Source organism: Aulonocara sp. 'chitande type north' Nkhata Bay, linkage group LG7, assembly GCF_057382095.1.
Source record: "Aulonocara sp. 'chitande type north' Nkhata Bay isolate Kocher_YH1m ecotype deep benthic linkage group LG7, A_spYH_male_GT1.1, whole genome shotgun sequence".
In the NCBI taxonomy this organism is placed as follows: Eukaryota; Metazoa; Chordata; class Actinopteri; order Cichliformes; family Cichlidae; genus Aulonocara; species Aulonocara sp. 'chitande type north' Nkhata Bay.
The window spans coordinates 50,823,724-50,837,555 of record NC_141350.1 but is presented as its reverse complement, the minus strand read 5'-3'; the positions used below and the strand labels follow the sequence as shown (position 1 = coordinate 50,837,555).

The 13,832-nt window shown below is 39.7% G+C and overlaps 1 protein-coding gene across 1 annotated transcript; it reads right to left on the bottom strand.

Moving 5' to 3' along the window:
- Positions 1-9,501: 9,501 nt before the first annotated feature.
- Positions 9,502-11,010, bottom strand: b3galt9 (beta-1,3-galactosyltransferase 9). Its single transcript, XM_086302580.1, has 2 exons — positions 10,943-11,010; positions 9,502-10,842 (listed from the first exon to the last, which is right to left on the bottom strand). The coding sequence occupies exons 1-2, from the start codon at positions 10,961-10,963 to the stop codon at positions 9,748-9,750; spliced, it is 1,116 nt and encodes a 371-aa protein (XP_086158706.1). The 5' UTR covers positions 10,964-11,010; the 3' UTR covers positions 9,502-9,747.
- Positions 11,011-13,832: the final 2,822 nt, after the last annotated feature.

The following is a 13,832-nucleotide window of genomic DNA, read 5'->3' as shown; positions in this document are numbered from 1 at the left end:
AGGCTAACTCTGTGACAGTCCTGAGGCCATAGGAATCAGGCACTGTTCATGGTGCTAGAATCACACTGGTGACTGTTAACTGGTCCAGTCACTCATCTGCTCTGTTTGTGTTTCACTTGCGTCATTGCATGTCTGAGTATGCGGATGCAGACATGCAAAATGCTGTGAGAGAGCAGTGAAAGTGAGGAAGTGTCTTTCAAAATTTAAAAGAAAGAGGGAAAAAAAAGGATTAAATAAGAGGGTTAGTGACATACAAGAATCCAAAAGCCAGTTCACTGGCACCTGATCCAACAGACAGAATAATTTTGTGCTTCACAGCCGCACCAAGTCAGAGCTATCATTACAGAATAGTTGTTTCTCTTCCTCAGAAAGAGACAATACGCTGTGTCCATTTTAGCACAGGCATGTTTTTATCCCTAAGCAATAAGCATCCACTGGAAGATCCTTCGAATAAAAATGAGGTTTAAAAAAAAACTCAGTAAAAGAAAATTACAAATGCGAAGTAAACTTCAAGCTTCAAGCAGGGAGACAAATAAAAAAGTATTATAAGAGCGCCTATATTATGCGCAGATAAAAGTCTCCAGTAAAATCCGCTGACTAGCTGAAGCTACAAATCTTTCTGCTATGAAATCTCTGCCTGCAGCGCTCACAGTGGAAAAGCATCCTAGTGCAGATTACCTCACATATGACTGGTTCAAAGACCTCTCTGAAACGAAAACTCATTCAGGTCAGGGTAAGATCAAGTTCTGAGGGCCGAATAGAGAGGATTGCATTGACTTTGGGATGAGGGCAGCTAAAGCCAGTAGGACATATCTAAACGTTTTCAAGATTGAACTGCAAACTGTGACACATTTCAAACATTTAGAGCAGGGACGACAAACTCACTTTACACAATGGGCCACATACAGACCAGTCTTACTTTCAGCAGGTGAGACCAGTGAAACGTCACTTTCTGTCACTATAAAGTTTAACTGTACTTTTAATCCCAGAGACATCTAAATATATATAATATATTATTGTATGAAAGTCTAACAAAAACAAGAAAACAAATAAACAAACAAAAACACGATGTTGGTTTTTTTTTACATGAAAGAGAAAGGCTGATGCAATAAACAAAGAATGTGTAAAATTATGGAGAAGTTCTGACAGCTAATTGCCCAGACTGTCCTAAATCTGAACATTTTTCAAATCAAGTCAAATCAAAATGTATTTCTATAGCACATAATAATATAACAAAGTTGACCAAAGTGTTGTTTGTTTTTGTCATGGGTCATTTGACCCAGCGTTTTGAGTTTTAACATTTTTTGATGTTTATGGTTTATATTTAAGTTCATTACGTTATCTAAGCCCATTTCTATTATGCCTAGTTTGCCATTATAGTTCATTGTTTCTTAGACCCCCTTCGTGTTATCACCCCCTGTGTTTAAGTCTCCTTTGTCAGTTCGTCATGTTAAGTCTGCTTGTTTAAATCTGTCGCGTTTCATGTGTGCACGTCTTATGTTTTCAAGCTCATGTTGTCATGTCTGCATCTCATTATGTTTCCTGTTTTATTGTGGAGAGTCTGTTTACATGTTCAGTGTGTCCAGTTTCACTTCCCCTTTGTCATTATGTTCATTAGCTGTTTCCCCAAGTGTTTCCACTTCCCCTGATCACGTCCTGTGTGTATTTAGTCTGTGTATTTTCGTCATTCCTTGTCTGATCATCTGCCGTGCTGGCACAATAGATCTACATGTAAAAGAAGATACAGCACAATTAATCACAGCATAGCTATTTGCACTGCTGAATTTCCAACTTTTAAAAAGAATCAGTTTTTGAAAATAATTGCAAGAGTTTGATTTAATACAACAGTTCTGCTACCCCTTAGGAAGTTTTTCAAGAGTAAGAGCACCTGCTAAGCACCTGAAAAGCTCAGCAGCTAACATTTTAAAGTTTGTTACTATTTTCCGACTGTTTCTTTCACATCCAATCCAGATGTGCCTGAGATGGGCGGTTAAAAACCTGGCTGAAATGTTTCTTTGTGTGCATGCCATGACTCTCCACAAACAAGCAAATATATGCCAGCCCTTTGCTTTTACTGTCTCATTTCCTTTCATTTTCCCTGCTCTTTTTTTGAAGATACAATTAAATGTTGTTGCCACGAGGGCTGAGAGCAACAGCTCAACAGTGAGATGCAACAGTGAATTGTATGTCAGGCATGGTTTCACATTTCCCGTCTATTAAAGCGAGGTGGTGTCCACACTGACGCTCATCTGCAACTTGTAGCATTGAGAAGTAAAACTGACCCGGGATCAAGCTGTGGGATTTGTAGCTCCAAGCATAAAAAAGCACAGATCTATGGTCAGCGTATTGGAGCGTTAAACCTCAACCATCACCACAAGTGTTAGGTTTGATATGGAGATTCTACACGTGGGCTCAAAGACAACTATCCCTGACCCCATCGTAGATTTTGACACTGATAACCCATCAGTTCCTGTGAGCTTCTGAGGAGGAACCTGTAATAAGATGTGTTGGTTTTATTGGGAAACCCAGATTTTATAATGACTGTTATTACAACTCAAACCACCCTGTAAAATACTTACACGCTCTCGTTCTCTCTCTCTCTCTCTATCGCTTTTTCACCCTTTCCTGTCCAGCCCTGGGATTTTTTCTTTTCTTTCAGGTAAAGCAATGCCACACTGCTACCCCAACCATTAACCAACGCAGAAAAGAAAAGACTTCATTTAGAACTGGAAACCCCCTACTTTAATTTTTTTACCATTCATGAGAAGGACATGAGCATTTTAGCATGCTTACAACACAGATGGATATAAAAAATTTATACATCTTTGGTGAGTTATGAACACTTTTACAAGCTGTTCTTAAACTTCCTGTTAATGATTAAAACATTTCATTTCTATTATAATACATCATTTGTTCTTGTATGCAATCTTTCTTTGCTCTCACTCTCATCCCCTAACAGTTCAAGGCTGATGGCTGTCCCTCTCTGAGCATAGATCAAAACTCTTTTCCTGTTAAAAGGGAGTTCTTCCTTTCCACCACCACCAAATGCTTCCTCACAGGGGATTGTCTGACTGCTGGGGTCTTTATCTTGCAATATACCACCTTGAGCTAACTGTTATAGTGAACTGAAGCTATATAAATAAAGTTGAATTGAGATGGAAATCACTGACATGTATGAGGACAAAGACAGTGGTGAGGTGTGTGGTTGGAATAGCAGATGGGTTCAAGGTGGTGGTAGAATTACATCAATTCTGGGGCCCTTCTTGTTAGCAGTGATGATGGACAGGTTGACTAATGAGGTCATAAGGTATGATGTTTGCAGACGAAATTGTTATCAGTATTGAAAGTAGGGGGCAGCTGGAAGGAGCAAGGAGAAGTGGTAGTATATACTCGAGAGAAGAGGAATGAAAGCCAGTGGAAGCAAGGCACAATACATGTGTGTGAATGAAAGAGAGGTAAGTGTTACAGCAACGCTGCAAGGAGTAGAGATAATCCAGGCAGATGAGTTTAAGTACCTGGAGTTAACACCAAAGCACCTGAGAGATAACAAGAGAGGTGAAGGAGAGAGTGCAGACAGGTGGAGTGGGTGGAGTGAAGTGTCAGGAGTTATTTGCGACAGAAGGATAGCAGCAAGAATGATCTCCTGTGATGTATGGTTTGGCACTGATAAAAAAAAAAGACAGGAAGGAGAGTTGGAGGTGACAGAGTTGAAGATGTTAAGGTTTTCACTGGGAAGGACAAACATGGACAGGACGGGAAATGAGTACATCAGAAGGACAGCTCAGGTTTGGAGAAAAAGTTATAGAAGCAAGGTTGAAATGGTTTGGATATATATAGAGGAGGGCTAGTGGATATACCGGACAAAGGATTTTAATATGAAGCTGCCAGGAAGGAGGAAAAGGGGAAGACCACAGAAAAGATTCATGGATGTGGTGGAGGAGAACATCCAGAGGAAGAACTGTTGTGGTGACCCCTAAGGGGAGCAGCCAAAAGAAAAAGAAAAGAAAGATCACTCAATATTGAAACAGCTGTATATCAGTAACATAAGGAAAATTTATAATGGTTAATGAACACAGTCTTCTACAGATTTCTTATATGTATTTAGAACTGTCTTACAGTGTGTTATATGGCATTAATAAAGTGTTTTATGGTTCTTATTTAAGCTATTATGGAACCCAGGAAGAGTGTCTCCTGCCAAGATAACTAATGACTGGGTTTTAATTAAACTGTAAACTGGAAATGTACTTTTAAAGTGCCTCTAGTTATACAGAGTGTCAATTGATTAAACAATGTATCTTGAATGTAAGTGCCAGAAATAAAAGGCATAAAAATAATAAAAAGTGTTACAATGTTAACAGATGTCTTTATCGTCTGGCATAGAGCGTTTGAAACTAAAGGGAAAATACTGCACTGCCAAGACAGGACTCATAAACAAATAAAGTACAAGCCTCTAATAAAGTGATGCTTCATTGCAGACTGAGTCTCCACCCAGCACTGATCGTGACAGCAGTGACTGAGGATCCTTTGATAAATCAGTCAGTGCCTCGGGACACTGACAGGGCTGACGAGCCCAACCCATTGGAGCTCACACCAGTACCAGTAGCAATTACCCAAAGATTTATTTTTGCATTGACAGCCTAAAAATGTTCAAACCTTGGCATGTCTGTGGGAAAAGAAGCCAGCTCACTCTAATTTCCCACAAGTTTAAGAGAAAATGAAGGACTGCAAGGAACAGTAAAAGAACACTTTAAATATTGGAAATGAGAAGTTGCATTATTCTTGTTTTTAAATATTGGCTTATTTTGGATTTGGGTTTTAAACTGCCTGAATGTACTGAATTGCTGCCATGTGTTTGAATGATGATTAGAACGGCTAACGCAGAGCTGAGCTGAATGTTCAGACTTGCAAGAATAAAATGTATCTAGACTATTTTATGATATTTATGTAATGTTAGAGACACGTGGGCGGTGTACAATACATAAGCACATGCAAGCGTCAGTCAAAAAAAGACCTCACCGGACTGAACAGAGCTGCACTCACTTTGAGCTTATCTTAACACATCTCACATGATTTAAATCACCGTCTCACAAAAGTTATAAACAAAAGTTTTTATTTAACTTGATCTACACTGACTGATTTAATGATAAGAAGCAGATGATAAAGAGACACTAGCTATCACATGACTTTAAACTTTTGTCTATTGCTGTCATTAGGCTGAAGATTATATCAGACCTAGACTTTTTGTTGTCAAATACCTTCAAAATTGAAGCCATTCTCTATCAAGCTGTGTTTAGTACTAAGTCATTTTATTTGTTCTTTTATCCTAAAGGTTGTGATTTAAAGAATGCTCTTTTTCACACTGAGATCGAGAGTTGGCTCAATAGTATGCTGTTAACACTCAACTAAATTATCAGTCATCACCATAAGTCATGTATACATCTATAATGGTGCGCATCCAATGGTCATACCCGCTTGTATGCCTCAGCTGTCAGTTATTATGAATTAATAGCCATAAAAGTGCAGACATTCAGCTTAATGAGTAATATGTCATATTTCATTAATATTTCATTAATATTTTGAGTTTTCACTTCACTATTCGAAAAAAGATGTTAACACTATGATACTTTTCATCTGTGTATCCTTCCCTCCCAGAACCTTCAGGCAGAGGAGTGGAGTCAATCGTTCATGTTTAATGCACCTAATTTCAACCAGATGGAGCAGTTTGGAGAAAAAAATAGTCAGGCGAAAGCTATAGAATGCATAATTAAAACACAAAAAGTCAAAAGCAGCTCCACAGAGAGGCACATACTCCTGGCTTGGCAAAGTGACCGAAACCTCAAAGGAAAGATTATGGAGTTTACAAAAAGGGAAAGCAACAGAAACCACAGATGTCGTCAAAAAAGGGTTTATCCTTGAGGTTACTGCTTCTACGTAAATGAACGTGGGCGGGAGGGCCACATGAATACCGGGCTTCAGCGCTAAACATAAAACTTACAGCAGCCTATGGGGATTCTACACTTATGTACTAAAACGCACGCTACATGTCCTGTTGAAGGAGTTATATGCACATGCAAAATTGACAATTATTTCTTTCATCAGCTGTGACATTAACGCCCTTTAAAATTAGTGGCCGTGGCTTAAAAACCCAGGGACGGTGTAAACACTCCAAATAAAACAGTCTTCTCTGGTTTGATGAGTCTGTCCCTGCAGAGATGCGCCTCTCTGAGAAGCATTCATTAGAGCACACCACCCACATGCAGTTTACCGAGCCCTTAACCTCACATTACCAATCTCTGCAGGCTGTGTAATCAGTGTGCATCTACATATGTGTGTCCTTGCATGCGCTCAAGTCTACGTGTGGTTTTGGGGGGTCTGTTAGCTTTCCCACTCTGCTGACCATGTTTCCACTTTCCCTTGGAAAATCCTACCAGACCTCAACAGAATTTTTTGATCCAGCAGTTTGTGTTGAGGACTTTGTGTAGAATAACTGTACTGACAAGTGCTTTTGGCAACTATTTTTTAAGTTCTACAGTCTTTATTTATTTATTTCTTAAGTGTGGCTATAGGGATAGTTTTGAAAGAAGAAAACCAATTTACTACTATACCTTCAATGAAGGTTTCAGTGGAAAAGTCAATGAAAACTGCAGGATTATAGTTTTTAAGTAGAAAGGAAATGCAGTTGTGTAGTCCTGGAAAGTCAATAGGCCACAAATAAAGTGTGAGGTGTGGAGCAAATGAGGAACAAGTCTTGGTGAAGCAAAGGAACATCTGGGTTTTTGCATGGAGTTCAGGGATGTGTTTTACACAATTTTTGATGGGGTTTATAGGACAGATTTCCTACTGTTCGCTGGCTACTGTGGTAAAGCGGCAACTTAAATTCAATTTTCCCTGTCATAGCAGTTCAACTAAAATTGAAAAAAGTGATTTTTATGGGGGATCATGTGGATTATTCCATGAGTGGTCTCAGTGGTATAAATCTTACTAAGAACAAAGAAATCGATGAACTCAAAAATACAGAGCAAGGGTGGAGAGATAAATGCAAAGCCTGAGGTGGCAAATAGTTTCCCCAGGTGTGAGTCTGGCAAGAGGGGAGGTCCGCAGAGGAGAGTTTTCCAAGGCCAAACTGGCAGGAACTTTGAGGCGGGAATCACGAATAAGCACAAGGAACCAAATGCTGAGCAAGAAAATTGAGGGAGCCTGGCGTAGTGCTGCTTAGCACGTTGTACTGCTGCAACAGCAAGTGGGTGGATGAGCCTCTCTTAAATACAGCAGGTGAGTGAATAGTTGATTGAGTACAAGTGTTCAACTGTATAACCAGCTCTAGCCACAGACCTGAGAGAGCCTCGAAACAGCATGGAAAGCAATTAACTCCACACAGAGACACAGTGAGGAGAGAGGGAGAAAGAAAAGAAAGGAAAAGAAGCACAAGAGAAAAAGAGAGAAAGCGTCAGCCTGCACTGAAAGCAAGCAGGTTTGCTACAAAAGAATGAATTAAGCATTACTGTGAAGGTTTTCATGATTTTATATCATACATTCAGTGTTACACTGTCAGAAGCTCGCATTAAACACATAGGTACAAGTAACCCCTGTAAATCTAACTGTTCTAAGCTTCCGTTTTAGATATTTTGTATTCAGATCTGTTTGATGTCAACAGATCAGAAACGCCACCCACCTGCCTTTCAAATGTTTTGTTTGCAGGGTGCAGCCAATTAGAAGAAAGGTTGGCTTAAAGGGAGGTGGAAGGGAATTAAAATGGACCATTTAATGAATTTAGTGGGCTTCACTGAGGCGCAGTATAAGATAAAAGGGGATTTTTGAACTGTTGAAATTGTGTAAAGCAGCTCTGTTATAGTGCAAGAGTAAAAGTTTTACTGGAGCTGAGCACATTTTCTCCATTTTTTTCTATTAATACCAATCCAATACTAAAAGAAAAGCCTGATTAATATAGGAATATAAAAACCTTATTCTCCCTAACAGAGAATATCCTTGATACTTTTGTGACCTTCTGTTATACTTCAGAGAAAGCCATGACATAACTGGAATGGTAGCGACCATAACATGACATCAGATCTAAAACTAAAGCATCATGGGGTCAGTTGTTAGGGAACAGACTGACAGAGAAGCCAGAAATCATGTGGTGTTCAGGCCGTGGATTGAATGTGTTGATGCTAATTCATCCTGATTAATCCCGGAGAGCGATCTGGGTTCAAGATGATGGTACGCCAATCAAACTGTTGCTATGGCTGGTCAGCAGCCAGAATTATCGTAGACGTGCTGAGATGTTATTCTTTGAATACTTTGGCTTGATGCACGGAGACAGACAGCCAAGGTGAACTTTGCAGACACAATGGAACCTGGCCAAGGCAGATTTAAGAATTGCAGCGCGAGCCACTGAAGAGGAGAAGGTTGTAGAACACCCAAACATTTAGTTTGGTCAGCCTGTGGCCTGGGACAGAGGCCAAACCTTCCTTTTGTGGAATTTAGAGAGAGAAGCAGCAGCGTAAGCAACATTTGAAGGACATAAAATTGCAGGGAAATCTAAAATAGAGCTGGAACTGATTAATTTCCTGTAATACTAATTGCTGTGTGTTCACGCTAAACTAGCTCATAATGCCAAAACCAATATAGAAAGCTCTAGAAAGGAAGTGCAGCAGAAACTAAATAAATAAATGAGTAAACTGGATTTTTTTGTTTACCCTGATTGTATTTTAAATGCTGATTCTGTTCATTTTGCTCTATAAATAGTGAGTTAAAACCAGTAATAATGAGGAGAGATTCACAGATTTTATTTTATTTTTTTAAATAGCAAATAAAGAGCTAATAACACATACTAAGACCAAGAAAAGCATTTCTTTGACTTTTCCTTAAAAGATAGTCAAAACCTGAATGTCACCTTATTCTGTTATGCATTATGCGGGACACTTACTATCCTCCTTGGTGTTTTCAGTGAACTGCAGGCAACTAGTTCCCTAAAGTTGGGAAACCCGCCTTATGTCAACTACACACACTTGTTAGATTTTATTGGCTCAGATCAGTTATCAGTTATTTGTGTTACCACTTGTTATTATTCATACGTTTAGAGTGGATTTTAACCACAAAAAGGACCACTTTTGTCATATTGTACCAGAGGTTTTTTTTTTGGTCCCTCTTTTGCCATGCCACATGTCCACCCACACAGGGGTTCTCAATTATTTTTGCCTGATTAAACCTCTTCTTAGGACTGTGTGGGCATATACGGTTTGTTCTTCACTAACAGCCCCCTAACTTGCCTGCTTTTCTTTATGTGTACCAAAGGAAAGACACCCTGGGAGCCTATTTTACATTTCATTCAAAGCACAAACACACAAATGCTGCTAATAACAAGACTTCATTATATGCAAATGTTCCAGTGACTCGTGACAGACTGAGTCAGCCAGCAGGCACCAGCATGTCGAGTCCCAGGAAATGAACCAAAGGCACTTAAGGAATCGTATGTATGTCTTTTATTATTTACAACCATGCTTTTATAATGACCAGATACACATCTAAACAGGCACAATAACTTTAAAAGGTCAGGGATAACAAAACTCATTATAGTTTAAACCGCCTGTCACCGTTACCTATCATCCAGCCTTTAAGAAAAAAGCCCCAACAATTATGTGCGCAATTCTAATGGTGAATAGAACAAAAAGTCATGCACTTTCCTATTAGATTTACCCTGCGTTTTTCTTTACATGCATTCTACATGTTGTCTGTACCATATATAAATTAATTGCCTTCCTGTGAGTTGAAGAAGGACAGTTTATCCAGATAGGTGAGGGTTTTGCAGGCCACCAGTCCGTAATAGGTCTGCAACAGCGAACATTTTCTATCCCTCTGTCTCAGGTCAGTCCACACTCTGTCTAGTTCATGGCTCCCCATTCCTGCTGAGCTGAACATATAGTGGTAACAGCAGGCATTGTAGCGGATGTGTTTTCCTCCTGAGAACCTGGCACTGTGTGTTGGTGCAACACCGGCCTTCTTAGCACAAAGTCCCACAAAAACATCAGCTGGCACAGGTGCGCGGACCTCTGCGGATGCTACATACACTTTTCGGACCACGTCCTGGGACAGAATGTAAGCTGCCCCTTCACAGTATTCAGGAAGGTATTTGCTTGGGTAGAGAGATGGGGGCAGGTAGCCAGGACTATTGGGATCCCTGTCAGGAGAGTCTCTCTGGATCACTCTGCCCAGATAGAAGTCCTCAGGGTGCCTGTGTAAGCCAAGCAGATAGCCTACAATGGCAGGAAGGTTGACAAACACAGACTCTTTGGTCAGCAGGACAAAGCGTGCCAGAGGGCAGAAGGTGATCACCCAGCGGATAGCCAGCACTGTCTTCTCTGTTGGGCCATGGAGGGATGAGTCAGCTGTAGCATGACCTTGAACCACATCTCCATAACGTTCAGACTCGCTCACGAGGGCTTCCTGTGCAGCAGAAGTCTGAGTTGATCCGATGATAAACAGTATCTGCACTGGAAAGCCTTGGATGAGTGTTTGATTGGCCCATGTCCTCCTAACTGCATCTCTTTGGGTGATATTATCTGGAGAGCTGAAGACAAGAGTGAGGAGGAAAAGGTCAGAGGTTTTGCAGACATCAGGGTTAGCGATAGGATAAGCCTGTGACACATTTTCCTTGGCCTTGCTCAGGTCCAGTTTCCTTGCTTTCTCTCTCACGCCTACAACCGTGCCATCAGCATAAACCCCAGGCGTAGGCTGCAGCAGGTACTCCTCGATGAAATCGGCCCCAAATAACAAGCAGTGGAAGAGCAGCACATTGAAGAAGAGGAAGCACCACTGGTGGGTACGTAGCTTGCACAGACAGAACTGGATCAGCAGATAAAAAGATGAAGCATAGTCAATTAGAACAAAAATTAGTTAATAGAACTTAGATTAAATTGAAAACTGCAAAGAGTTCACTCTGTACCTGCATGACACCCTCTTCCATCAACTTGTTATTGTTCTTTTTGTTAGTAACAAATGACCAGAGGACCTCCTGCACTGGTCGGCTTTAGGACAATACTAGCTGACAGACAGTGTTTTCATTTTCATGAAACTCTAGCAGCATGTAACCTTGCACCGAAGCCCGGAGTCAATACCTCATTAAGAGGAGTGTACCTTGCGTCCTCCATACAACATTAATGACACCTAGAAGGAACAGAACAGTTATTCTGCATGTTATAAATGTTTTTTTAAAAAAAGTACCAAAACACTAAAACTCCTCCTCCTTCTAGAAGCATACAGAACTTATTAAAATGGTGATATGTTGTATATTGTTTGGCAAGCTCAACAACTAGATGCTGTCTTATCAGGCCTCAGGCACATTTAAATTTAAGGTCTGATTAAAAAAACTAAGCGCGAGAGCTGACCTCAAGTTTTCTGGGAGCTGGCTCAAGTTATGCGGGTCATAAAATCTAAATGCTGCTTCCCCAATGTTTAGTTTTGACTTTGGGAATAGAAAGAAAACCAGATGTCTCAGATAATCTTAGACTTTAGACATCAGTGGATCACAAATGTGTTTTTGGTCTCTAACCATTAAGTGCTTTGTATACCAATAGTAGTATTTTAACATCAATGCTTCGCCACACAGGAAGCCAGTGTAAATATCTGGGATATCTTCAACTGCTACTTTTTAAAGAATCTAACTAAAGACATAATTACAGTGCACAACCCTACTGAACACAAATCCTTGCAAAGGTTTATCCAAAATCATGCCAAGACACAAGCTTTTCAGTTCTTTATAATCAATTAATTTTGTAAATGCCAAATGTAGCTGCTGAAATTTTGCTTTAGGTCCAAAAATACACCAACATGCCAAGATGTCAGCATCTGATGCACTAAGCAATAACTTTAATCTTTGTGTTTAAAACATTACTCTGCATTTTGTTTTCATTTAATTTAAAAGAATTATTATACATCTTAATTATGTATGATGTATTAATCTGGGATACACAAGAAAAAGCAGATGTTTGACAAAAGTGGCCCCAGAATGGATCCTTGAAGAACTCCTCATCATATATCCTTGTACAATGTCTAACTGTGCACTATACAAGTCACACAAAGTAGTCCCCGTCCTTTAATCAGTTAGCGCTTCCCCACACACTTTTACCGGTACGGTCTTTGAGTCGTTTGGTACCGGGCTGCGAGAGTTGAGCCTCAGGTGTGAAATTTATGGTTTTCAGGTTTTTTATCAGTTTTTAATGTATTTATTTTTGTGTTTTTATTGTTAACTCGGTTTCTCTGGTATTTTCCCATGTGTTATGAATAAATCTTCTTTTTTTGGTGCCGGTACTGGTTTTATTTCGTTGTATTTATCCGCAACACCTTAAAGGTCAGTCCGTGAAAATATTGTTAGATATAAACCAGTCCGTGGTGCAAAAAAGGTTGGGGACTGCTGGTATACATGATATATATAGTGCCTAACTCTGTATCTAGCATCAAATGTAGCAGTCAAATGTAGCATTAATGTCAAATAAGTCCAACATTGTAAAATTTCTGCTGTAATCTGTAATTACTTGTATTTAGAATGGGCCTATAGTCTATTAGCAAGAAGGCTATATTGTTCTTATTTTAAAAGAGATGCAATTTTATGGTTTATGTGGCCTTTAAGGGAAAATTTAAGTGAAGTAACCAGAGTAAGAGTAACCAGAGTGCTGCCCTCTCACACATGCTCTACACTAGGCAACCTCACTCTTTAACTTTACATCTGCCATTTCTAGCCCCTTTTCACTAGTACATACTCAGCACTAGTTGCGGATCCTAAATGCTCATATTGTGCCATGATTACAATTACAGACTCACATTACAGACTCTGAATCTGATATGGAGACACTGGCTGCTCCTCTAAGGTTTAGGGTCTACAGGCTTATGAGGTTTTAGCAACAAATTAACCATAACAAATAAATGTATATTGTCATAAACTTAAGTATGACAGCTGGCTCCAGCGCCCCCCGCGACCCTGTAAAGGATAAGCGGAAGCGAATGGATGGATAAATAAAATGCTTTAGAAAAATAACAATAAAAACAAAAAGAAATGCACCCCCCCCCCCCCCCCCCCAAAAAAAAGGAAAGAAAAAGAAAATGCAACACTATTAGATGCATGATCTTTCCATTACCAGTAATAATGTCAGTTGTTGGTGTCAACCTGAAAGTTATAATACAGCGTAATTTTATTATTGAAGTTACACTTTGCAAGTTGTTTAAATTAAGGGGGACACATGGAGAGGGAGGAGGTGATAGGGCAGGGATCATGTAGAGCAGAAATGAAGGCTGTTGAGCCAGATTAAACCTGAGGACCAACCAACATGTACGCCACTGCTGTGTCCCTATGATCAGTCAAATATAAAGTCTTTATTGTCAGAGTTTGTACCTGATGTGGAAAGACAGTCAAACACAGTGGAACTTGGCCAAGGTGCAGGGAGCACATTTAAGTCTTTGAACTGCTATGAACTGTGTGTCAGCAGAGCAGTTTTCGACAGACTGGGAAAGTGACTTCTCATTCTTTGAACTAGTATGATGTTCATGGCTTAATGAATGACGGGGAGAAAATTTTGATTAAAAAAATTATATAACATTGGTCAGAAATGTTGAAATTACCCTTGAATTGTCTAAAAGTACCAAACCATACTGCGGTACAACAAGTAAACATATATAACTATTAGATAATTTGGTTATTAGCAAGAATTTGGCAAGAAATAAAAATAATTTTTAAAAAAGAAAAAGAAAAGAAAAAGAAAACAAGGACCGATATAAGTGGAGCATCCTTCTCAGTCCAGCAGGTGGCGGTAATGTGCCATAATGTTAGATAGCCACCGTAT